This window comes from Sminthopsis crassicaudata, chromosome 4, assembly GCF_048593235.1.
Source record: "Sminthopsis crassicaudata isolate SCR6 chromosome 4, ASM4859323v1, whole genome shotgun sequence".
Classification (NCBI taxonomy): Eukaryota; Metazoa; Chordata; class Mammalia; order Dasyuromorphia; family Dasyuridae; genus Sminthopsis; species Sminthopsis crassicaudata.
The window spans coordinates 450,098,442-450,125,448 of record NC_133620.1 but is presented as its reverse complement, the minus strand read 5'-3'; the positions used below and the strand labels follow the sequence as shown (position 1 = coordinate 450,125,448).

Genomic DNA, 27,007 nt, shown 5'->3' with positions numbered 1-27,007 from the left:
CTCCAGTGTGGTCCCTAACTAGGCTCGGGAGGCCCAGATTCTCTCGCTTAATTCTTCGAGCTGTTGCTTTAGAGACGACTGAGGGAGTAGATAAATAACGATAACGAACACAATTTATTCAAAGTTTTAGGGTTTGTAACATGCTTTACAAATGTCGCAGGCTTCGGCGTCAGGAATCCGTCTGGGCTCAATCGCTGCTTCAGCGGTGACCCGGGCGGCAGATCCCGGTCCGTGCCTCAGTTTCCCCTTCTGAAAAATGAAGGGGGATCTCTGGCCTACGATCCTGGGACTTTGCAGGGGACGTTACGCAGCTCGGGGCATTTCTCCTCCCCACAACTCCCCGTCCCTATTTTTAAAAAATATTTATTTATTTGACACGGAAAGAGTAAGCTGGCTGGCGGCTCCCTCGGTACAGACGGAGCATCCAGCTTTATTGCCCGCGGGCGCCGGGAGGGAGCGGCGCGGCAGCCAGCGGATCAGGAAGCACTTATTAGGCGCCTAGTGTGTGCCTGGCCCTCGGCCGAGCGCGGGGGCGGAGATGAGCGCCGCCTGGCCGCGGGGAGCCCGAGGTGTAACCGGGGGAGGGGGGACCGGCTCTCCTGCGCCCGGAGTCCCCGGCTGGGAGGGGAGGCTCGCGCCTCTGCCCCGCCGCCGCGTTCCTAATCTAGCTCGGATCTGGGAGGAATGCACGCCTGCAGGGGAAGTGCAAGGAGGCTCGGGAAGGCGCCCGGCAGGTTGACCGGGGCGCGAGCGCACGGCTCGGCCGGCGGCCGGAAAGCCGAGCCCCGGCGGTCCCAGACTAGGTGGGACCCGCGGGCGGAGCGAACGGAGCGCGCGCCCCACGCCGGCGGGGGCCGGGGGAGCGAGGTGACGTCACCCCCGGGTGGGCTCGCTTTTTCATTAATGAAACCGGCGGGCGCAGGCGCATGCGCGGCAGGGTCCCCTCCCCCTCCTCCCCCCGCCCCCCTCCCCGCTCCGCCCCCCTCCTCCCCGCTCCCCCCTCCCCTCTCCGGTCGCTCGCTCGCTCTCGCTTTCTCTCTCTCTCTCTCCCCGGGCCGTGGAAAAGGATCCCACTTCCGGTGGGGTGTCATGGCGGCGTCTGGGGCTGGGATGGCTGAGGGGAGACGGCGCTAGTGGGGAGAGCGACCCAGAGGGCTCCCCCCCTCCCCTCTCCCCTTCCCCCCTCCCCCGGCCTGCCCGCCGACGCCCCCTCCCCCCGCCCCCCTCCCCGCGGGCTGCCGGCCCCGGCCCCCACCCCCGCGGGAGGGAGCCCGGAGCGCCCCCCGCTCCCCGCCCGGGCCCCCCTCCCCCGGGGCCCCCGGCCCCTCCCCGGTCCGGCCGGGCCCGGGGGCGCCCGAGCCCGCCGACCGTCGCCCTCCGCCCCAGCCCCCCGGCCGCGGGGCGGACATGGCCGCGCACAAGCCGGTGGAATGGGTCCAGGCCGTGGTGAACCGCTTCGATGAGCAGGTAACGGGCCGGTCGGGGCGGGGGGCCCCGGGGGCAGCGGCGCCGACCCCCTCCCCCCGCCGGGCGCCCCTGGGAGCGGGGGCGGGGCCACGAGGCCCGGCGTCCGGAGCGCCGAGGTGCCCGGGGTCCGTGCCGGGCACTGGGGAGGCGCTGCCCAGCGGGGGGCAGCCCCGGTGGGGGGGCCCTCCCTTCGGCCCTTCCGCCGGGGACGGGGTGGGAGCCCGGGGGTCCGGTGGGGCTGTGCATCTGGTTCTAATCAGCCCCCACCCCCACCTTCCTATTTTTTTGAATGGGGGTAAGCAAAGAGGAAGATTTCCTTCTCTCCTCCCAGTCTTCCTCCCAGTTTGAGGCCCTAAGGATTGCAGGATTGCGCCCCCCATCCCACACCGCCCTCTCCCCGATTCGCGCCGCCCCCTCCCCGAGCCGTTTCTTTGGCTTCCTCACTTAAAAGAAAGAATTGAAGGCAGGTTTCCCTCCTGACTTTCTGCCCTCTCCCTGCTGCTCCCCCACCCCCAGTGCCCGCCCGCGAGCTCTCCCGGGGCTCTGCCCCCACCCCCAAGACTGCGTCCCCCCCTTCCATTTTCCTTGGTCCCGCTTCTGTCCCCACTCTCCCCACGGTCACTCCTCGCACAAGTGAGAACGTGGGGCGGGAGGGAGGAGGGGAGCAGGGGAGGGAGAAGTGGGGATACCGCTCGGGGTCCCGGAGCCCAGGCATGTGTCGCGGGAGAGGGGCTCCCTTCCGCTGCCCGGCGGCTCCCTCTGACTGTTGGACGTGTGAGAGCACTTTCATTGAGAATTCTTGAGGAATCCCCTAAGCTGAGGACGGGACTTTTCCGGAGTGTCACACTGCCGAGTCCCGGGCGGAGGGGGCCGAGGGCTCGGGGCCGGGACCACCCCGAGTTACCTCTGTGTCGCTCGGGAGGCTGGGGGGGGTTCTCGGGAGCGCTTTTTGGTTATGTGAGCCCCAGGGAGAAGGAAATTGTCTAATGTGGAGCTCGTCCGTTTTGTTTACTGTGTGTAATAAACATGAAACTGACGGGGCGGGGGCAGTTCTTTTAGAGATCGATACACATTTCTTGCTGAGCTGGGGAGTGTTCAGGACCCGTCTGAAGGAGGAGGGGACGGGGAGAGGAGGAAAGAGTAGAGAATAGGGTGGGGGGGGACACAAACTAAACAGACTAAGTCCTGGGCTTGAAGAAAATCTCTAGTCCATCCTGTCTCCAGGCAGCCGCCGCCAAGGCTGAGCATCTTACCTGATTTCACCATCAGGAGGAGTAAATTGTTGCTACATTTAATTCATTTATTATTATTAGGAAAGACGCTGGAAATTTAACTCGTGGAAGGGTTCCTTGTGTCTCATTTGTATCTTGTTAGAAACACCCCAAAGCACTTTCTCCTTGATTGACAGCCCAGGAAGGCAGTCTATGTTTCTTTCATTCCCTCGCTCTCCCCCTGCCGCCCTTGATTAGTTCTAAGGGATTCACCTTGAATTATTGACTTCCTATGCATATCCATAATATCACCGGAAAAAAGCTCTCCTAACTGAAACACGGAACGGTTCTAAGTGTGTGCCCAGTAATGCAAGAAAATATTTCTTTGTGTCCCCAGTGTTAAAAGGCCCGAGGCTTTGAAGTTTCCTTTGTTATGTATATTGTGGATTCAGGCTTGCCAACATCTGTTAAAAGTTAAGGACTCTAGCTATTTAAACAGAAGCATTTTTCTCTGCTCCTCCTGTGTAATGAAGGGGAAGGTATATCCAGCCAGTTCCTCCTGGGTCTATTAAAGCTCACTAGCTGACTTGGGGAGGGGCCGTAGAAAGGGAGCATTTTAGGAAGCCCTCCAAGAAGTGACTGCTGAAGGACCAGCCAAGTGTCATCCATATTACTAATTCTCTTGGAGGGAAGCGGCTCTCACTTTTTTCGGTAGGAAACTGAGGCACGGAAAGGTTAAGTGCCTGCTTTAGACACCCGTTTGTAGGGAAAGTCTGTTCTGGCTTTGGAGTTTCCAGAAGGGGATATGGGGGAAAGAGCTTGAGGTTTAGAGCCACCCGACCCGGGGTGGAAGGCTGCTGCCCGATGGGCAACTTTGGGCAAATTATTTAGCATCAGATCTGTTTGTATTTTTTGCAAAACTACTTTTCTCTGGATATTTGTGTGGAAAGTGCTTTGTGAATTGGAAAGCACTGTGTAAATGTGAATTATTCATTTTTATCATTGACAAAAGTGGCCTTTGGAGGGAGCAGGTTTCCATTGTCATTATGCAGCTGACAATCTACATAGTCTGCCCTGACTGGAGAAAGATATTAAATCTACCTAAGTATTGCTGAAAGTTTGCAAGAAATATTCAAACTGTCTCCCGACCTCAGGGAAAGTGAAAGAAAGCCAAATCAATATCAAATAATCAGTATTTCTTTAGAGTCTGCTATGCTCCAGTACTGGGCTCATTTTTATAGATACTAAAGCGGGGAAAGACCATTCCTTTTTATGGGACTGACTGTATACATACAAAGCAAACTGGGATAAATCGGAAATAATTAAGGGAGGGAAGGCCCAGGAGTTAAGAGGGATTAGGGAAGGCTTCCTAGAGAAAGGGAGATTCTAGTTTGGCTTTAAAGGAAATTGGAAGGTCAGTTGTGGGAACTGAGGCAGGAGAGTATTGGGGACCAGTTAGAAAAAATGCTCGGCACTTGTAGAGGGATGTTTCATGCATTTTATAGATAGAGACAGGTGAAGAGTTAATTAAGAGTTTAGTAGCCAAGAAAGGATGTGTTCCTTTTATTTAAAGATGGAATCTAGTTTTATGATTAAATTGATGACAATTTGGAGGGGATATTTAGTATTTGGCCTGAATTTCATTGGCTTCTGTTTGTAATTATATTACTATTACTTGCTACTAAGTGAAACTTTCTCAAAGATTAACAAGAGTTCTTTTAATTTACACTGTTTTTGCAAAGTTGTATATATTGAAGTTAGATCCTTACATCCAACACATTGTTTTTGCAGGACATCAATTATTTTAAAATCAATTTGTAGGGCATGATAAACAATGTTTTTTTTTTTTTTTTTTTTTTTAAATCTTATTACATCTCAGATTAGCAAAAATAATCCCCGAAGCCAAGGCATTTCAGTACCATAAGCATTTATGAAATGCTATCAAGGAGCTTCTATTCTACCTGGGAAGGCAGGGAACATACATCAGTATAAGTGGATGTTTAGGAAATTCGATTCTACAGGTCCATGAATTAAACTCAGTTATTGTTATTATCACTGTTAGTAATATTTGCTAAGTATTATAAGTAAGAAATGGCCGAGCCCAGACTCTGGATCTGCTGTTTAGAATTGTTATTTTTCAGTTTTCTGTGAAACTGACGAGAGCCCTCCGGTTTGACCTAACCTTTGCCTAGTTGGGAAGGGAGAATCTCAGAGGCATTTCATCCTGGGGCTCTCCTGGGGCAGGCCTGCTGCTTCTTATTTCAGAGAGGACTTCAAAGGGCTAATCTCTGGGTTACTTCTGCAGAGAGGAGGGGAAGATGGGGGTTCTATGTTGTCTCTAGGAAGTTGGAACAAGTAGCCAGAACTTTATTGAACTTAATTTTAAGTCAATTCAAGACAAGTAAAATAAATACTGAGGGGAAAAAATGTATATGTGTATTAAACTTGTCTTAGGTAATTGTTGTCCCCCCCTTTTTCCCTCCCTCCCTTCCTCCCTCCCTCCCTCCCTCCCTTCCCTTCCTCCCTTCCTTCCTTCCTTCCTCCCTCCCTCCCTCCCTCCCTTCCCTTCCTTCCCTTTCTTTCTTTTTCTTTTGAAAGCAAAGCCAATTGACAATTCTTCTTTTTATGAAATCACATGTTAATTAGAATAGTCTTTATATAGGAAAAGGAAAGGTACTTCAAATGATTTCCAGTGTGGTTAAATCATGAGTCAGATACTCTTTGGGCTGGATTAATGGTAGTGGTTGTTGTTGTTGTGTTTTGTTTGTTTATTTTTTTAAACAAATGTCAATGCTGGCTTTTATGCTTTTGCCCTTCTGGGGAAAAGGATAAGTAAAATCTACAAGTATTCATTAAATTCCTACTATGCTTATTAAAAAATAAGGCAAAAACCATTCCCTGTTTTCAAGGAGCTCACAGTCTAATGAGGGAGTTCACAGTCAATTAGGGGAAAACAAACCTCTGATTAAAAAAATAATTCCCCTATTCTCTTTAAAATCATCTGCATCTCCAGAGGTTTTTAATCTGTGATTTGTGAACTTGTTTTTTATGTAGTTTGATAATTGAATTTCAAAATAATTTGGTTTCTTTTGTAATTATACGTATTTTATGAATTTAAAAACATTCTGAGCCTGTACCTTGGCCTCCTTAGACTGTCAATGGGGTCCATGACACAGAAAAGTTTAAACACTGCTTTGCACAGATACCTTATTTATGTATTTATTTATTTACTTATCTTTTTATCTGTGTATCTAATTAGGCAGCTAGATGATACAGTGAGTGGAGCACCAGGCCTGGAATCAGGAAGACTCATTTTCCTGAATTCAAATCTAGTCTCTAATACTCACCAGCTATGAAACCCTGGGCAAGTCTATTCACTCAGTTTGCCTCAGTTTCCTCATCTGTCAAATGAGCTAGAGAAGGAAATGGCAAACCAGTCCAGGATCTCTGCCAATAAAAACCCAAATGGGTCACGGATATTGGAATCAACAAACTAAATAGACAGCAAGAGATGGGAAAAAAAAAAAAATCATTATTCTATCCATTGGACTCTTTTAACTTTTCCCATTTTTCTGGTGATCTTACGGTCACAATTGCCTCTTCTATCATTGTGAGTTTTTCTATAGATTTCTTTCCAGGATCTGATGAGGTTTCCTTTATTTTCACTTTGCTTGACCTGGGTCATCAATGGTTCTGTGAGGCTGGTATTCCCTCCTTGTTAAAGTCCTATTGGTTGTTCCTTACCAGAAAGTTATTCACACCCAGTAGTCTCCTGGTTCTCCTCTTGGGAGTGCTTCCTTGAGCCTTTGCCCCTAGCTGTCTGACTCTCTGTCCTGGGCTTCTGCTCTTACTTCCAGCTTCAAGGCCCCCAACCCCCAGCATCCTGGCTCCAGCCCCTTCCTTGGACTATCCGTAAATACCTACAAGACTTCAAGCTCAAGATAGCGGCTCCTCCATACTTCTTTCCAATTAGCATCATAGGATTTAGAGCCGGAAGTTTAAAAGTCTTCAAGTGAGACAGTGGAGGAAACTGAGACCCAGACAGCTTATGACCTAGGTGCCTGAGAACCACTGGATGTTGGCCCCAGGGTCTCCCCTCAAGCCCGGTGAGAGTGGGGGCTGTCTCTTAGAAGGAAAAGAGCCTTGGCTTGGAAAACTAACTGGAGAATCATTTTTTAGAGGGGGCCGGGGCAAGGTACTTAACCTCAGTTTCCCTGCTTGTCAAGTGAGGGGATCATAGGAAGCATTTCTTCTGTTCTGCAGTTCTTTTAATTTGATGTACCGTTTCTGAATGGTCCTGGGACCACAGTAATTTTTTTCCCTCCTTTAGGTTTTTGTTTGTTTGTTTTTGAGTCAATAGGGTGTCATGACTTGCCCAGGGTCATACAGGTAGTAATGTCTGAGGCCAGACTTGACCAGAATCTCTCTGGCTTGGGGCAAGTTCTCTATCCACTGCCACCCAGTGCCATCCCCTTCCACTCTTTAGCCTTTTATTGGATTCTGTTACTTATTTCTTTGAAACAATAAATGCCAAACATTTCGTAAATGTCTACCACATGCCATGGGAGTCCATTTTCATTTTCAATGCTCAGATCTATTTCTTTATTACCCTACTAGATTTCTAATTAATCTTCCACCTTCCAAATGCTTTTCTTTTTGGACTGTATTGTAAATAAATGTGTGTGTGTGGACAGCTAGATGGCACAGTGCATAGAGCACCAGGCTTAGAGTTGGAGACTCATTATCCTGAGTCTCAGAAACTTATTGTGTAACTCTTAACTGTTTGCCTCAGTTTCCTCATCTGCCATATGAGCTGGAGAAGGAAATGGCAAACCTATCCAGCATCTCTGCCAAGAGAACCCCAAAGGGGAATGACAGAGATTAACTCGACTGAATAGCAACAAGAACAATGTGCCTTGAGTACCTTCCAGAATATTGCTTTTCTGATTAGTTGTGTGACTTTAGATAAGTCAGTCACATAGTAGCTGGACAGTGCAGTGGAGAGATCTCTGGCCTGGAGTCGAGAAGACTGGTTTCAGATACCTGCCGCCTTGGCCAAGTCACTACCTCTGTCAGCCTCAGTTTCCTCATCTGTAAAAGGAAGATAACACCTTCTTCTCAGGGTGGTTGTGAGCACCAGATGAGATATTTGTATGGCCCTTCACACCAAGCGCTTTGTCAGTACCAGCTAATTTATTTCTTTTGGGCCTCAGTTTCCTATGTGAGCCCTAACTCTTGTCTGGAATGGAGCATCAAGGCCCAGCATCAGCCCACCTTGCCATTTGTGGGTTAGCACATCTCAATTTTTGTTTACGAAGCCATGGTAAGATTGAATGTGTAAGTTTGGTGATGTGCATAAAATGCGGATTTTATATTTGGAGAGGTTGCAGTCTCTGAGATGGGAAACTGGTGAACTCCCAGAAGGTCTTCCACAAATGTTGTGTTTATTGTTTCCCAGTGAAAGAGGCCTGAGTAACTGTGGAATCTGAGTAAGCCTTCCCTCCCTGCAGAGGATCCCCATCTGCCCAAGAAGGGATATTGTAGCACGATGCAAGAATCTGATGGATGGGAGCACATTTGGAGAAGTCTAAAACCTCATAAGTGTTCTGTTGCTGTTGGTTTTCTATTCTCTCCAGCATGTCCAGGCATGATGTTGCCTGTTAGTAAGGTCTCTAGTTCTTTGGCTGTGAAGTTATTACTGTTGCGTGTTGGTCAGAGATGGCCTTTTCCTAAGGCTCATGGGAGTCCCGCTTTTCCCACAGGGACCACATCCATGAGGTACACATCTGTTTGGCTTTGAGAATGGCAGAAACAACAGAAGGGTGCCATGAGATCTGGTGGGACCTAACCCAGTAGTAGGAAGTTCATTTGAAAAAAAAAAAAATAGTGTTCTTGTATTTCCTTTTGACTTGACTCTTTAGGAGAGGTAGTAGTGGAAGTGTTGGATTAGGAATCTACAGAACTGGACAAACAAAAAACATGAGACTTATGGGCAAGTCATTGAATTTCTTACCTCTGCTGAATTAGGGAGCTGATCTTCCAACTCCTAAAGATTCTGTGACTAGGGGCACTGGGGTGGTGCAGTACCAGCCCTGAAGTCAGGAGGACCTGAGTTCAAATGTGACCTTAGACACTTAGCACTTCCTGGCTGTGTGACCCTGGGCAAGTCACTTAACCCCAATTGCCTTAGGAAAAAAAAGAAAAAAGATTCGGTGACTGTTATAAAGAATTTTCATGATTTCTGAAATATGTTTTCTTTGTATACTAAGCCTTAGACTTTGTCTTTGACTTGATGCCTGTGATATTTTTTTTTTGTATTATCATAATGCACATCTTATTTCTATAGCTTTTTTCCTTCTTAATATCAAAAAGTAAATATTTACGAGGAGTCTACTATTTGCCAGTTATTGTGCTAGGAGCTTAGGATACAAAAAGCTAAAAGTCTGGGGTGCTTGCCCTTAAGGAGATCATAATCTATGGGGATATATAATATGCAAACAAATATATATATGAACAAGCTCTGTATTGGATAAATAGGAAATAAATAACAGAAGGAAGGCATTAGGATTAGGAAGAATTGGGAAAGACTTCCTATAGGAAATGGAATTTAGTCAGGACTTAACAGAAGCCTTGGAGATTAGTAGGTGGAATTGAGGCGAGATCATGTGCCAAGTCTTGAGGGACAGCCAGAGAAAATGCCTGGAGCCAAGAAAATGGAGTGTCTTATTTGCGGTACGGCCTGGAGGCTCATGTCATGGGCTGGAAGAATTGTGTCCAGGAAGGTGTAAAATTTCTGCAAAGGTAGGAGGGGGCTAGGTCCTGAAGGGCTTTGAAAGCCACACAGAACATTTTGTATTTGCTCCTGGAGGCATTAGGGAACCCTTGGAATTTACTGAGTGAGGAGTAACATGATAGGATTTGCTATTTAGGAGACCAAAAGTGATTGAGATTAGAATAGGGAGAGACTTGAGACCAGCCTACCCTCACCTGGCTGTTCCAGTGGTGCAGGCATCCATCTGGTGATGAGGGCCTGTATTGGGGTAGAGAGGTTAGTAATGGAAGGGTGACACTGCTGTGGGGGGAAAAGGGAACTCAGTAAGCTGCAAAAATGAAATCAGACTTTGGGAGATTGAGAGATAGTAAGGAATCCAGGATGATTCCTGCATGGTGAGTGTTGTTTGCCCTTTGTGTTCTCCAAGAGGACCATGACATCAGGAAGGTGATGCTCTGACAGGCAAGTGAACTGGATGGCCACCTGCCTCACTGTCCCCTCCCGAGCCATCTGGGAAGAAAGATCAGGATGAGTGGAAGTGGTCCTGGATGCAGTGGGAGACCTGGGGAATCCTATCAAGAACATGAAGGACCAAAGGATTAGGAAGGAAGTTTGGGAAGGGGATTGATTGTTCTTTGGAACAAATAGGAAAATTTGTGGCTGCTTTAAGGTTTAAAAAGGTTTGGAATCAGTAACTCAATTAGATTTTGGCAGTTTTAAATAGAACTTTTCAAAGAATCAACTTGTATTTATGAAATGTTGGTGTGTTTCCTTTGTCTCATTTAAAATCTTATCTTAAGGGTAGGAAGCAAGGAAGACTTCATCCTATTATAGAAAACTGTAATTCATACCTTTTTATTTTGACCTTGAAGGGCAGTTTTAGCAATTTTTTTTTGGAATAGGAAATATTTAGTATTGAAAAGTTTGAACATTAAGTTTGTGTTTAGAATAGTAAGTTGCTGTATGATGATTCATACCAGAAGCTTCAATAAATGAAGATGGAACACTTCTGAAGAGCCTTAACTCTGTGTGTGTGTGTGTGTGTGTGTGTGTGTGTGTGTGTGTGTATGTATAAGTAAAAGAAGAGGCAAGATGGCGGCCTGTCTCTAACAGGAACATCACTGACAAGTTACTTCTCATCTCAGTCTCCTAAGTAGCTTCCTGAGAATAGATTAGGGATGAGTTGCCAATCCAGGGCAATGGCCAAGATGCCAAACCAGCAATTTTCTCCCTGTTTCACTGGAATCACAAATCTGGACAAACACATATATAGATACAATTCAACATATATGAAATATTTAAAATAAATTTGAAATAAAATTTTTAAAATTCTACTACTTATAATACTTGTATTTAAGAATTTTAAAGTATTCTCACATTGACAATTTCAAATGAAAATAAATCTATGCAATAGTTTGGTAATTGGAATCTTTTGAAGAATGACTTTTGAATATTTTTTCCCCTGGGAAATAATATCAAAAGAGCTTCTGTTAAAACAAAAATCTAGACCCACATGGAAATCTGTTCCATTTGTTGCCTATTATAGAACTGGAGTTCTTCTCTAAAACTTTAAATATTTTTCCTAAAAATGGTTCTGATTAACTTACAGTAGTTATACTTTGAGGTACAAGCTTCTGATTTCATACTTTCTTTTAGCCTTAATCCAGCACTTTTTTTTATCACTTAGGATTGCCAGTGAAAGACCTTTAAAAACTGCTGCCTGTTTCTAGTTCTTTTATTGATTTTTGGATTCATTCTTTTATATCTCAAAGAATTTCACCTTTTTGAGGAAGTATAGCTTTGGCTACTAGCTAAGTTGTGTGCTTCAGAGAAATGAACGGCATCTGATGGGTTTGGCTATGTGATTTTAAATACCTTTATTTGAAATTTGAAATTACAGTTTACATCCTGATAATAAGCTATTGGGGAAATTAGGGCTTCCCTGCAATCTTCCAGGATCAAGAGTAAGCTTCCTTTTCCTTAGTTTATTGAGCAGTTTCTGAAAGGCTGTCTCAGAGACTTGGGAATTTAGAAGTGATCTATTAGATTTAATACTCTAACTTTTTGAACCCCTTCTTTGGGAAGTTGTGAAAGAGTTTAACACATGTCACTTTTGCTTCATAGTCTTGCTGGATAAATGGAATATTGGGATTACTCTGGGGAGGATGGGGAAGCAATACTGGATTTGGAGCCAGAAAGCCCTGGGTTGGGAGGGTGAATGCTACCTCCCCTTGTGACCTTAAACAAGTCATTTAACTTTGGGGATCCTCTCTTTATTCATCTGTACAATGGTGGAGTTTGTCAAGTTCAGGGGTTCTCAATTAAATATATTTGGTGGGGTCCGTGCCCTTAAATTTTTTATTTTTATACTAATTGTGTTCAACATACCTGGTTTCCTTTTTAATCTGTTGAGTTTGATTTTATACATTTAAAAATAAGAGTCTAAGGGGTTGCTATGCTTGATCAAACTACTAAATAGGCTTGTGATACCAAAACAGTTCATTTCTCTCTGCCTGGAAGATTTTCCTTTCTCATCTTTACTTGCTGGCTTCCTTGAAGTCCCTAAAAGTCCCATTTTCTCCAAATGTCTTTCTTCTGCCACTACCTCCAATTGAGCCTGTCTCTAGTTTGTTTGTACAAAGTTGTTTGCTTGTGGTTAACCCCATTAGTCTGGGAGCTCCTTTAAGCTGGCTTTTGTCTCTTTTTACCTCCAGCATTTAGCATAGTACCTAGCACATAGGAAGCGCTTAATAAATATTAGTTGATTGATTGATTGATTAAAGAGCTCTCTGACCTAGTTTTTATCTCCTAGGCCCCCTTCCAGCTCTCAGTTTCGTGTTTAAATTTGGCTTATATTCATCTGGAAGAATCCAAAGATTTTTATGGATTTTGTATTAGGACTGGGAAGAAAAGGCTTGGTTGGGAAATATCTGATAATTATATTGTTGTGATTTCGTTTCCAAGCATCCTACTCTTCACTTCATCAGCATTTCTCTGGCTGTTTAAGGGAAGCATTTTTTCTCTCATACCCTTTTCTCTAGTTCTGTCACATTTTGTTATATTCACTGTAGATTTAATGAGATGGTGAATGTGAAATATTATCTGAATGGAAGGTGCCATTGTTGTCTTGCTCCTTTACCTGGGTCTGGAGTGGAATATTGCCCTGCTGGGTTTATTTCACCTTTTAAAAATTCTGATTTGTATAAAGTTTTAGTGCTTTAGCATTAAGTGATTTGGGGATTGGGAGAGGAGAGTTTTGAAATGACTGAGTATTGGGAGAGAATACCTTAAGTCAAAGAGAATTAGAATTCCCCCTTCCCACCCCCATAAAATGGGGGGAAAGTTCAGATTAAGATTATTCTGAAAAATCAAACCATAATGTTTGAATTGTATTCATTATTTTTTTCTTATTTATTTAAGCTCCTGTCATTAGTTTTCAAACTCTTGTCAATATTCCATTTACTATCTGATTCAGTGTGGAGGGGATTCCTTTACATATTTTTATGAATTCTCTCTTTCCCCTCAGATCCAGAGTCAGTCTTTCTCTGTTTACTGCTTCTTTGTTTTACTGCTCTACTTTGTTGTTCCATAAAACCAGACTAAGTCCTTCACCTTCACCTTCACCTTCACCTTCACCTTCACCTTCACCTTCACCTCTTAGAACATCCTTTCCAGCCCTTATTCATCAAATGCTTATTGTTCCAGTTGGTTCTTGTGGCCAACTTTATCTGTATGTGATCTATACAGTGTTGGAAAAAAAAAATTGCTTGTTTTTTTCAGTTTGTTAAACACAGTTGGGGTATAATGAGAACGTTGAACTAGAAATCATGAAGACTGGTTCTAGACCTGGCATTTACCAAACTAACTTTGAAGCCGAGTCCCTCTGAAACTCAGTTTTTCCAGTATAATGGGATCGCCTCTGAGGGCCCTTTGAACTTTGAGCATCAGCCTTCTTTCACACGGGACACTTGTGCTTTGTCATTTGCTGTTTGTTAGGGAGAAATGGAGGCAGGCAGCGTTGCTTCAATCAGGCCGGGGAAACCAGGTCAGTGCTTCTTTTTTCCTTAGGTCCTGTTTGGCCTTCTCTGGAGTATACCCCAAATCCATCCCCAAGTTCTTATTTTCATCATCTTTATTTTATTTTCCTTTCTCAGCATGTTTGGATCTTTGCCTGATGCTGATAGGCTTCAATTGACCCTTCAGTGTAGATCATTTGGGGAACCAAGGCCAATTGTAACTTGAATTTTGGTTAACATAAATACGAAAATATCTTGATTCTAAAACTCAAGTTTGATTTTGAGGCAATAATTCCTAACAAAGCTGACAGAAATGTAAAAATTATGGCAATTTTAATGCTTTCTTTTAATCATAGTTTTACATTAGATTAACTTTGTTGTCTTTATTAAATGGTATTAGAATTTTAATAATTATTATGGTAACATATGTGTTAATTATTTCATTACTTTGCTTGTAAGAGCATTCTTCCTAAGTATTCTACAAATAGCTTTCAAGATGATCCCTTTGTGTAAGATGTCTTTCCTGCTGAGGTCACTCTGTCATCAGGACACCTGCCTAAAAAACTTAAGTTTTCCTGATGTTTTTAGACTTCACAGTATGGGAAAAGTTGAGGGCCAGTTTCTGAGGGAAACCTTTCGAAGCCATTCTTTGGGAGAGCAGGGAGTTTTCCTTACACCAGTATTCTTTATAATTTTTAAAACTCCTAAGCTTAGTCTGGATCTTATTTGAATACTTCTTCATAAGCCCATTCTATGTTTGATGTGATTTGGCACTCTAAAAATAATGTATTTTTCTTTCGAAAAGATTAACTGTGCATAATTTGGGATTCAAGGCCATTTCTAGCCTATAAGACGTGACTATCCAGCTTCACATTTTGATGTGCATTCGTTCACTTGAGTCAGGAGGAAGGGTACCTAGAACATAGCTTCCTTGTACAGTTTTGCAGTCATCTCAGTGCTTTATATCCCATAGGATTTTGGTAAAGAATAATTAGTAACAGTGATTCACAGACGTAATATCTGTGGTCCAAGTTCTGATCAATGTAAGCATCCCTTTTCTATAGAAAGATTGATTTTTTTTCCTCCTGAAAAAGGCAGATGTCTGTACCTTGGGCTTATACCATTAAAACGTGTTTTCCTTTCAAGTTCGTGTTTGTGGGGCAGTTCCAATTTTGTCTGTGAATATTCGAGTGGATGAGGATGAGGTGATGTGATATGGTGGGGGGAAAGGGGTTAGAATTCGGAGTCTCTGGGCTTGGATGGGGGCTCTGCCTTTGCTTCATCTGATCTTGGGCAATCCCTTCCCAGCCTCAAATTTCTCCTCTGTCGAGAGAGGGATATTGTTTCAGAAGCTCTCTAAGAACCTTTTCCTGACTAAATATCTATGATACTCTTGGTTATCTATGCAATGTAGTGGGAAGGGGTTAGATTTCACCTGCCTTGTGGAGAAAAGAGCACAGGAAATCACTAGCTGAGGCTTTGCTTGCCTCCTCCCCCACTTCTTCTGTGTGCTATCTTGGACAACTCTCTTCATTAAGCCTCAATTTTCTTATTTCCAAAATGGGGATAACAGTTTTTGCAGTTTCTCCCTTACTGGGCTGTTGAGAGGAAGTCCCTCTGTAAATTGTAAAACTTTGTACACTTGTGAGCTATTGCCAGACACAAACAAATGGAGGTACCTACTTATTCTTGGTGTGAACCTTAGGGATTAGAATAAATAGAAGGAATCTCCATTTAATCTGCCCCCTGAGAAGAATTCACATTCTTGGGGCAGATGAATGGATGCTAGAAGGCAAGGGCTTGTAAACTGTGGCCTCGGGCCTCTGTGGAGGCTGCTCTGTGTTCTCCGCCTCAGGGACTTCTCCTTTGATTTGCTTTCAGGGTTGTTTGTTCTTTTCTTTGGTGGGGTGCTCTAAAAAGTGAATATATTTTGCATTTGGTGCTCTAAGAAGTTTCTTTGGATGTTTAACCCACATAGATGCCCAGCTCAGCAGCAATTGCAATGGGGACGCTGCCTTTAGAAGGGGAAGTTTTTGAGTTTTTTTTTTTTTTTTTTTTTAATCTTAATTCTGTATCTTGAAATAGAAGTTCTGTAGGCAAAAAATTGGCAACCAGAGGTCATCAGGGTGAGTTGTTCACAGTGAAAAGGCATTTTATTGGATGTTTTTGTATCCGTGAAACTTGATGATCAGGAGCTGTTTGACAATCCATTAGGAAGCATTCATTAAGAACCTACTGTGCCATACAAAGACAAAGGAAATAGCTTCTGACCCCAAGGATCTGACCCTTAGGTTTTCCAGGGGCTAACTTGTGTACATGCAAAGAGATGCTCTCTCTATGTGCAAAGTAAGGGCAAAGTAATTTGGGAGTTTGATGGGGGAGGGGATGGAGGGGTGAGATGAATTAGGACAGGCCTCTTTTCATTGATGCTTATTAAGTCATTAAACATTAGGTTATGTACCTGCTTTGTGGTGGGGTCTGTGCTGAGTACTGGGAATACAAAGCACAAAAAGTGGGCCCTGCCCTGGAAGAGCTCACAAAAACTATGGCTGAATGGGATATAGGGAGAATATGCTGGAGATAATTAATTGGAAATAATCTGAACTTTGAAGGAAACTAAGGATTCTTTGAGGGGGCAAGGGTGGAACAAGCCAAAAAAGAAGACTATATTGGCATTAAAAATAAACATACACTTTTTTCTTTCTTTATTTTTCTTTTTATTTCATTTTTAATTTTAATTTATTCATTTAATTAATTAATTTTTACAAAAATTTTATGTGCAGGTAATTTTTCAGCATTGACAGTTGCAAAACCTTTTGTTCCAACTTTTCTCCTCCTTCCCCCGACCCCTTCCCCCTGATGGCAGGTTGACCAATACATGTTAAATATGTTAAAGTATAAGTTAAATACAATATATGTGTACATGTCCAAACAGTTATTTTGGTGTACAAAAAGAAACAATGTACAATTAACCTGCGAAGGAAATAAAAAATGCAGGTGGACAAAAATAGAGGGATTGGGAATTCTATGTAGTGGCTCATTGTCATCTCCCAGAGTTCTTTCGCTGGGTGCAGCTGGTTCAGTTCATTACTGCTCTATTGGAACTGATTTGGTTCATCTCATTGTTAGAGAGGGCCACGTCTTTCAGAATTGATCCTCATACAGTATTGTTGTTGAAGTGTATAGTGATCTCCTGGTTCTGCTCATTTCACTCAGCATCAGTTTATGTCAGTCTCTCCAGGCCTTTCTGAAATCATCCTACTGGTCATTTCTTGCAGAACAGTAATAATCCATAATATTCATATACCATATACCTCAGCCATTCTCCAATTATGGGCATCCATTCAGTTTCCAGATAAATATACACTTTAAAGAAATCAGGTTTGATATGCAACTTAAACACATAGTACCGAAAGTGGAAGGCAAGGGACAGGAATGGACTGGGCTAAGGATTTCATTGACGTACAGAACTTGCTTCTACCTCTGCATTTCAAGCCTATAAGAAGATTTTTGGAGAGGAGGTTAGAATCCAAGGCTTCTGGGCTTGGAGGCTAACTCTCTGTCCACCACAACATCCTTCTTTGTAATAACTGCTTCCTTAAGGGCTCCTAAACAATAATATCAGATTTTTCTCTGGGAATCACTATAGTCATCTGTCTTCAGTCTTGTTGCACCTCGCAGGATCTTAGTGTGACACTGTTTACTGGATGTTCTCTTTCCATGACTTCTTTTCTCTCTCTCACTCCTCCTCTTCTTTGTCTTCTTGGCTTTTTCCCCCCTGCTTTTCAATTCTTTTAAAGAGAGGTTTCCCCAAGGAACTATATGAAGAGTTTAGTGATCTTGAATAGTTCCAAATTGTCTAACAATGATATAGGAATGTACCTATTTTCCTACATATACTCAAGTACTGACTGTTTTTGCCATTGTGATGAGGATAAGGTGAAATCTAAAAGTTCCTTCCTTCCCTCCCTCCCTCCCTCCCTCCCTCCCTCCCTCCCTCCCTCCCTCCCTCCCTCCCTCCCTCCCTCCCTCCCTCCCTCCCTCCCTCCCTCCCTCCCTCCCTCCTTCCTTCCTTCCTTCCTTCCTTCCTTCCTTCCTTCCTTCCTTCCTTCCTTCCTTCCTTCCTTCCTTCCTTCCTTCCTTCCTTCCTTCCTTCCTTCCTTCCTTCCTTCCTTCCTTCCTTCCTTCCTTCCTTCCTTCCTTCCTTCACTTTCATTCTTTCATTGCCTTCATTTCATCTTGTATTTCTCCCCTTTCTCATCCCCAGAGAGCCATCCCATATAACAAAGGATTTTTTTTTTTTTTTTTTTTTTTTTTTTTTTTTTTTTTAGAAAAAGAGGAAGAGAAAACAGTCAGCAAAACCAATCAATATATTGGAAAAAAATATGAAAATATATAGTTTTCCATATTTGTGGAACGTTCATTTCAGATAAGGAAAAAAAAACTTTTCTTTGAGGCTATGCTTTTTCTTGTAATTTTTAAGCATTAATTTTTAGTTGGTTTTTTTTTTTTTTTTCTGGTAGTGGTTGTAATCATTGTCCATATTGCTTTTTTAATCCTTGCTTACTTCACTTTGCATCAGTTTCCCTAAGTATCTGAGCCTCTTTGTATCTGTCACATATGTCATTTCTTACAGTGCAGGAGCAGTCTTAATTTCATTGTTTCTGTGTTCCACAGTTAATTCAGTCATTCCTCAATCCATAGGCATCTACTTTGTTTCCAGTTTTTGTCCACTGTTGTTTTGAGTGGGTAGGTGGTGACTTTGGTTTATATGACCTTCTTGAGATATGTGCTCACAAGGTGAAATCTTGAAGTCAGAATTCTGAACATTTTAGTTTTTGTTTTCCTCATTCCAAATCCTTTTTTTAAAAGGTGATGCTAATTCACATCTTTACCTATGATGTTGGAGTGTACCTATCTTTCCACAGCCCCTGCCACATTGGTCTTTACTATCATTGGTCATATTTGCTGATTTTCTAAATGGGACTTGCAACTTCAGGGTTGTTTTCATTTGAATCTCCCTTACCTAGTGATTTGGAGCATTTCCTTTGGTTATTAAAATTTGACAATTCTTTTAAAAACTGTTCATGTGCTAAAACATCAATTTTCTATTGGGGAATTGCATTTGGTCTAATAATAATTATATTAATTATCTGAATATCTTGGATACCAAGCTTTTTTCAGAGAAATTTGATACAAAGATTTCCCCTCCATACAGTTGCTTTCCTTTAGGTGTGTTTTATTTATGTAGAAACTCTTTAATTTTATGTAATTAAAATGACTAATTTTAGCTCTTATGATATATCCTACCCATAGCTGTGAAAAGTAAATCCTCTTTTTAAAAAAAAAAATTATGATATGAGTATTAACACAATCACTTCTTTTTGAGCTGAATTGATTTTATTCAAGATTCAAATTGAAACAACCTATTTTTTTCTTTGAGGATCTCTTTCTGGTTTGGGATTTTCCTTCATTCTCTAACTTTTTAATGGATATGATCTTTAACATTTACATTGTGCGTCCATTTTGAGGTTTTTGTGCCATATGGTGTAGATGCTGGCCTGGTTTTTTCATTTTTTCCCCCCTTCCCCAAACTGCTTTCCTGCAGTTCTTGTCAAATAGTGACTCCTTTCCCCAGTAATTTGTGTCCTGGACTTATTAAATGCTAGTCTACTAGGTACCATTTGTTTTCTGGTCTTTATTGTCCAGGCTGTTGTACCAATCTACTTTTAAAATTTTTTTTTTTTTTAAACACTATCAAATAGTATTGATTGTTACCAAAATATAGTCTGTTATCTGTTACTGCTATGGTAGGCCCTTCTTCATTTCTACATTCTAGAATCATTCCACTGAAGATCTTGATCTTTTTCTCCAAATGAATTCTTGTTATTTTATCTATAAAGTAACTCTTCAGTAGTTTAAGTATAGCACTAAATCTGGAAATCAATTTGGATACCGTATTTAATTTTTATTATTCTTGATTCAATCATAATGAATGATTCAAATTATGTAAACCTTCCTTTTTCTTTAAAGGTTATTTCTTTAAAGATTACTTTGTAGATTAACTTTCAGATATATATCTTTTGTAGTTGCTTTGAATGGAAGTTCTCTTTATATTACTTTCTCTTGGGTTTTGTTTGTAATTTACAGGAAAATAATTATTTTAATAACTTTATTTTGTATTTTTTCTGAAACTATTTGCTTATTAATTTTTTCCTTTGCCTCTCTAAATTTCTTCAAAAAGAGAATTTTATTTCTTTTTATGTATATACTTGTCTTTTCTTTTTAATCTTATTGGTACAGTTAGGATTTATAGTACCATATCCCAGAAGAAAAATCACATAATGTTAAGATTGGAAAATACCTCATAATTTAACCTGTACTGGTCCAAGACTTATCCTTGAAATGATACAATCTTTAATGAATAATAATTTTGTAGCTCCCAAATTCAGATACAACACCCTTTTGGGGCTATAAGCTGTAGTTTAAGAAGTTGGGATCTAGTACAACTCCTTCATTTGATTAAATAGGGAAACAGAGGCCCAATGGAGATCCAAATGATTTGTCTGAAGTCACATAACTCTCAATCTGTTGTGACCAAAGGCTCTATTTTGTTGGAGGCTTTCTGTGCATCTGTTGATGTAATCAATGTGATTATTTTTATTGCAATGTAAGTAATATTAAAAACCATAATTGTATACTAATTATTATGATGATGGTTATAGAGACAACATGGTGTAGTGGATAGAGTGACCCTGTTTATTTTGCCTGTTATGTCGAATAGGAGTTACTTGTTCTTGAGATATTTTATATAAATCATTTCTTAATGTATCTGAACCAGGTTCTTCCCCCTTCCTTCCCCCCTCTCCCCTTAAGGTTTTGGACTATGGCTTACTCAGTTTCTGCTGTGGTTTACTCAGTTTCTCTTTATGAGATCAAGTAATTTAGATTTTCTTATTTCTTTTTAAAAATTAATATGGTTATTTTATGTCTTTGTAAATATTCATCCAAGATTTCAGTCTTATTGGCATGTAATTGAGCATGACATTTTTTGATAATTTCCACTTGTGAATTCCCACTCAAACTTTTCAATTTTGATAATTTGATTTTGCTCTCTTTAATGGTACAGGGAAAAAGGTTCTGCCTGCGGTCCCTTGTCGGTGTCTATTTCTTTCTCATAGTCTTTCTTTCCTCTCTCTTGGATTACATTTTTAGAGTTTTATATATATTTAAACCTGGGAATTCTGTCTCAGGAAGATGCTTTCCATTTGAACTTTGCCCTCTGATTTCCATACTTGTAGGCAATCTCTCTTTTATTTCATTTGTTTCATTTATTACTGCTATGAGGTGAGGAGGGACAGCCTTTCACTTTGCCATCCTGACAAAAACCTTATTGTAAATCTCAAAACTTGATATAAAGTTGAATAATTTCCCCTGCTTGCTGCATCTCTAGTTTATGTAGCTTTATCAGTTACATGTGTAAAATTTCTGGAATTTTAAGTATAGAAGATATCTGTAAATCTAGCGCAACAAACCCTGAATAGAGATTGAATGGAGATTTAGTAGCACCTGAAAATTGTCTTATGTTCTTAAATAAAATGAAAGCATTTCACAAAAGGGTTACCAGTTGTGTTTAGAAGTGGAAACCTGACTAAAATGGCAAAGGACGGGGTGGGAAACAAAATTGCTACTGACTCCACACGGTTCATAAGGATCCCAAGTTTATTTTGGTCTGTACAGTTTCTCTTGCTTGTGAATGAAATTCTTCTCCACGCTGCCTGAGCAAGAAAGAATGGCTGCTACTTTGTGCTAATGGCTCGGTCTCCTGGCAGCTCCACATGTGCTCAGAGTGCCCTGTGAAGGCTCCTCTTGGGACTGTTACAAAGTAGATTCAGAGAGACCTCAGAATCCTGCTGTCCCAGGCTTAAGGCGAGTCCTGGACAACAGATGATGCCACAGAATTTTGGTTTCCTCCTCCTCTAGACACTGATTCTTGATTTATTGAGGACATTCTTCATGGGCTGTAGTAGCGTGTATCTGGCATGTGTTTTTCCTCTTTTAATTGGATTTCAGTGATGAATACTATATGGAATATTTAAAGGCGATTCGGCATAATTGTTTTCAAGTCAAGTTGAAAATCACCATTTCTTGATTTCTGGCTACCTGATATTTAAAATAGTCTTTAAAAACCATATCTAGTTTTTACATCCCCTTAACTCTATTATATTTCCACACACTAGGGAATGAAATGACTCAGTTGATGAGTTTTTAATGAATTCAGTTAGGAAATTTATGTTCATGAATGAAGATAATTCAATTTTTAAAAGTAAAAATCACAGTTGCTTGCATTCTAGAGGCAATGTGGACTGATTTGTAAGTACTACTTGGAGGGGATGCCAAGACCTTGTGCTTCCTGTGTCTTCCCCCGCTTTCTTCCTCTTTCCTTCCTCTCTCCCTCCCTCTTCCTCTCTCTCCCTCCTTCCCTCCCTCCTTCTCTCTCTCTCTCTCTCTCTCTCTCTCTCTCTCTCTCTCTCTCTCTCTCTCTCTCTCTCTCTCTCTCTCTCTCTCTCTCTCTCTCTCTTTCACACACACACACAGACATAGACATGTACGTTTTAGCAAAATGTTCCTACTTTTCATGTCTACCTTTGAATTAAACATCATACTTTCCCCCTATTATTTCATGAGGTAAAGTGAACATTTTGGACTCTATAAACATAAACTGTATACAGTAGAACTTCATTTACTCTTTATTCAAAAGGTGCCTTTCTTCTTGATATTCTAACCCTGAAAAAAGAAGTAATTCTAAGCTTTGTGAAATCATATTCATTCCAGTAGGAAGACCTGCCATCATCAGGCTTTCCTGTCCTTGCCTCTCCTGGCATTTCTTCTAGCCTTCCTCCTTTTTCCCAATCGAGGACTGCTGGAACTTTCCAACTATAGACCCAGAAACCCATTTAAGAAGATGACTGGGCACCCCAAAGCCCCTTTATTTTATGGTCTCCCTCAATTTGATGGGAGCTCTTTGAGAGTCACATTTCTATTTGTTTTTCATCTTTTAATGTGGTATAAGTGCTTAATGAGCATTTTCTCATTCATTCACTCATCTAGCCATCTATCCATCACTGTGGTCTGAGTCTTCCATTGGTGCAGATCTCAAGCTATCTCATGTGATTTATGTTATTTCATAACTTTTCTGAATCTATCCAGAATACTTTGGGCCTTCCTTTAGGTTTTTTTTTTTTGTTTTTTTTTTTTTTTTAATTTTGTGGGCACCTGGAGTACCTTTTGTATAGTTGTTATTGCCCTATGACTGCCTCTTTTTCTGATAGAGTGTTTTTGGAAGCATGTCCTTCCTTCATCCATGTATTTTTCCACAGTTTTGTTTTGGGTTATTTTTGGTTATGAATCCTTGGACATTATGGTATTTCAAGATTCAAAATTATGCAACATTACTGGGAATACGTTTGTGTTAAAAAAAAAAATAGATGGATTTATACTAGGCAGTAAATTGAAATCATCATCCGTGCTATGCAGTTACTCAAATAGGACCTGCCCATCTTTTTCTCCTAGTTAGTCCATTTACAGTGCCCACCACCATGTATATGTACTGATACTATGACTCAATGGATTGGCTATCAAACTGATTGCTTGATGTTGTTTTCATAAGAGGATTTTTTTCTTCCATTTAGTTTTTCTTTATAGATTATTAGGCTTATTCTTTTTTTTTTTTTTTTAATATTTAATTGAGGCCTTTTGCAATTAACACAATACTATTTACCAAAAGGAACCTCTGAATAATCCCAAGATCATAGACTTAGAGTGGAAAGGCCCCGGAGTCAGTCTAGTCCAACCCCCTCACTTTTTTTTTTTTCAGATGAGGTGGGGAATTTCTTTTCCAATTGGACCCTGCTCAAGATGTCTTCCATGACAGTGTCAAACACCTTTGGTGAGCATGAATCCTTCTGTTTTATGATTCCCTTGATAATCAGAAGGTCATTGAACAGTTACTTTTGTGGTTGTACTTATCGGGTGATTTTTATAAATCTGAACATATGCATATGTGGTCTTAATAGAGGAGAGCCACTGAGTTAAGTGCTTTTTTGTAATTAATAAACTATAAAATGTGGAATAAAAACCACCTGTGAAAACCTCTTATTCTTTTTGTCAAGGATCATAGTCTTGATGTACATCAAGATTATTCTCATAAAGATTTTATAGCTGTGGAAAGCGAGGCATGTGGCTTAGGGGTAACTATATTCACTTGATTGCTTTTGGAGCCGATTAATATGAACTTTAGGTTTTTCTTGTTTTTCTTCCATTGTTTTGTCATTTTATCTTTGAAATGACTGTAAAACACAACCCCCAAAGCTCTGTTGATTTTTTTCACCCCCAGTTGTCTTCTTTATATTCCTATTTTTGGTTCAATCTGTTCTTCTTCACTTTGGCTCCTTAAGTCTCATTGTCTCATTTTTGTACGTTATGCACCAGGGTTTAAGGTGTAAGGGTCTAGCAGTGGTGCTACTGGTGATGAAGACAGCTCTAAATGACTTCCAGTTCTTAGCTTTCCTGTCCGTTCCATCTCTGCATTGCTCTTGGGCTCATGTGGTTCATTTAGGTCTGTACACCAAGCTTTCTATTTTTGTTTTCACGGCTTTTTGGATTTGATAAGGAAATGTTGTTCATCATTGTCTACTGTTTCATTCTTTGTAGCTGAAGTTGGGATTGCCATTATTTATCATCACCTATCCATTTGGCAGAGAAATAGAGTAATTTCTGATTAAGGCAGTTTCTGGGTTATTTTGACCTTCTTGTTTTGCTGACTGTATTATATTTGTTAATCTTTTGTTAGAACTTAGGATAATCAAAGTCTTTATATTTTGTCTCTTTTCATTCTCTTTTCTTTGCATCTTGGACAGATTACTTAGGGAATAGACGAGGTTAAAGCTGCTGTAATTGTTACATGATTATCTCAGCTTTTAGTTTTTCTTTTAGCTTTATGTTGATTTTTGTCTTGACTGTAACTAGTTGATTATCTGACTACCTGGATAGCTGATTTTGATAACTCCCACATCAGTAAACAGTTTTTACTACCTATTAAGGTTTAATCCAGTTCTAAAATCTAAGATCCTATTAAGATATAGGCATTTTAATTTTATTTTTTTCTGGTGATGATGCTTAGTGCTGATCTTGGTTAGCCCTTTCTTACTCTCTCCTGTGTTCAATTATTTCCATCCAAATGACTCTTACATTTATGCATCAAGCTCTAATCTGTCTCTTGAGTTGCAGTCCTGCTTCACAGCTAGTTATCCTTTGGTTATCTCAAACTCAACATACCAAAAATGAAACTCATTATTTTTTCCTTACCTCCAAACTTCCCTATTTCAGTTGGAGGGAAGTTAGGCAATATTTGCCAATGCATTACTTACTGTCTTGGACTTTTCTGTCTCTATCACTGCCCATATCCAGTTACCTCATTAATTCACTTATCTTATTAATTCTATCTCTGCATCTCTTGTAATTTGTCCTTTTCATTCCATTTGCATGGCCATCATACTTCATGGCCCTCTTGACTTTTGAGACAATTTTTAATTGGTCTCTCAGCTTCTAACCTCTCCCCTCTTCAATATCTGCATAGTAACTTCCAAAATTACCTCTAGATCAGGGGCTCTTCACCTAGGATCTATGAACTTGTTTTTAAAAAGAGTTTGATACTGTATCTTTCTTTTTTTTTTTCCCTAGCCCATTTTATATTTATATATATTTTAAATAATAGCTTTTTGTTTTTCTGAATACATTCATAGTTTTCAGTATTCACTGTTGCAAAACCTTATGTTCCAAATTTTTTCTCTCTCCTTCCCCCCTCTTCTCTTTTGAAGAGAAAAAGCAATCTAAGATAGGTTAAACATGTGCAGTTCTTCTAAATATATTTTCATAATCATCATGCTACACAAGAAAAATCAGCTCAAAAGGGGAAAAAACGAGATATAAAAAAATCAGACAACAACAAACAAAAATGTGAAAATAACGTTTTGATCTGCATTCAGTCTCCATAATTTTCTCTCAGAATGCAGATGGTTCTTTCCATCATAAGTCTATTGGAATTATGTTTATTATCATTGTTGAAAAGAGCCAAGTCCATCACAGTTGATCATCATGTGATCTTGTTACTGTGTACAATGTCCTCTTGGTTCTCACTTTACTTAGCATCTGTTCATGTAAGTCTCGCCAGGCTTTTCTGAAATCAGCCTGCTTGTTGTTTCTTATAGAATAATAATATTCCATTGGATAATAAGTATTCAGCCATTCCTCAGCTGATGGGTATCCAGTCAGTTTCCAGTTATTTGCTACTACAAACACTTTTGCACTGTGGGTCCTTTTCCCTTTTTTATGTTCTCTTTGGGATACAGACCCAGTAGAGACCCTGCTAGAACAAAGGGTATGCAGTTTTACAATCGTTTGGGCATAGTTCCAAATTGTTCTCTAGAATGGTTGGATCAGTTCACAACTCTACTAATAATGTATTAGTGTTCCAGTTTCCCACATTCTCTCCAACATTTATCATTATCTTTTCTTGTCATTTTAGCCAATCTGAGAGGTATGATGTAGTACCTCAATTGTCTTAATTTACATTTATCTAAAAAAATAATTTTTTCATTTTTTCATAAAACTAGGATGGCTTTAATTTCTTCTGAAAATTATTATCCTTTAGCATTTACCAATTGGGGAATGGCTTGTGATACTGTATTTCAATATAATTTGTTTCTTTAGTGAGATTATATATTTTTGTTTATACATTTATAAAACACTATTCTGAAAAGGGATCCATAGACTTCATCAGATTGATGCCCAAGGGAGTTCCTGGCCTTAAAAAAAAAGGCTGAAGAACCTGTCTCCTTGGTTAATATATGAACAGCCTTCCTTTTAATAATGCCCATCTTGAAACCATTGCAAGCTTCTTTTCCAGACTAATGCACATTTCTCCTCTTCAGGCTCTCTGTTCTAATTTAACTGACCTCTTTGCTGTGTGTTGGAGTCAATGTTCCATTTTGTTCTTCTAAACAATACGGTAGTAGGTGTCTTATACATCTATAATGCATTCTAGTTACCTGGTCACCTTTGTTTATTGAAATCCTTTCTCCTCGTTTTAGTCTCTCTCTTTTGCCATTTCCTATAATTAGTTGTTTCTGATTCCTTTCTTCCTTAGTACTTTCTCCTGGCAGTTACTTTGTTATGGAAATTTGAATGCTCTAATGGAGTGTAAATTCCTTAAAGACAGAGATTATTGTTTATTTGTAGCCCAGAGCCATGCATTAGTAGGCACTTTATTTAAAAAAAAAACCCACAAAAACAAAACAAAACAAAACAAAAAAAAACTTCTATTTCAGTTAAGAATTTTTTCCCCTCCTATCTTCTTCACTCCCCTCAAAGTAAGAAAAATAAAATTTGCTGTTATAAACACATATATTCACACAAAACAAGTTCCTATATTGGCCTTGTCTAAAAAAACAAAAAAGGGACAAGCTTCAATCTTCACTCAG

The 27,007-nt window shown here is 40.6% G+C and overlaps 1 protein-coding gene across 12 annotated transcripts in view; it reads left to right on the top strand.

Moving 5' to 3' along the window:
- The first annotated feature begins 1,319 nt into the window (after positions 1-1,319).
- The window catches only part of LOC141540057 (neurofibromin), a 205,592-nt gene continuing 179,904 nt past the window's right edge, over positions 1,320-27,007 (top strand). For 11 of the 12 annotated variants that reach the window (XM_074263645.1, XM_074263644.1, XM_074263650.1 and 8 more), the window contains exon 1: positions 1,320-1,467. In XM_074263645.1, coding sequence (XP_074119746.1) covers positions 1,408-1,467 — 60 coding nt within the window. In that variant the 5' untranslated portion in view covers positions 1,320-1,407. Of the gene's footprint in view, positions 1,468-23,343; positions 23,416-27,007 lie in introns of all 12 variants that reach the window. The other variant, XM_074263654.1, reaches the window with a different exon arrangement.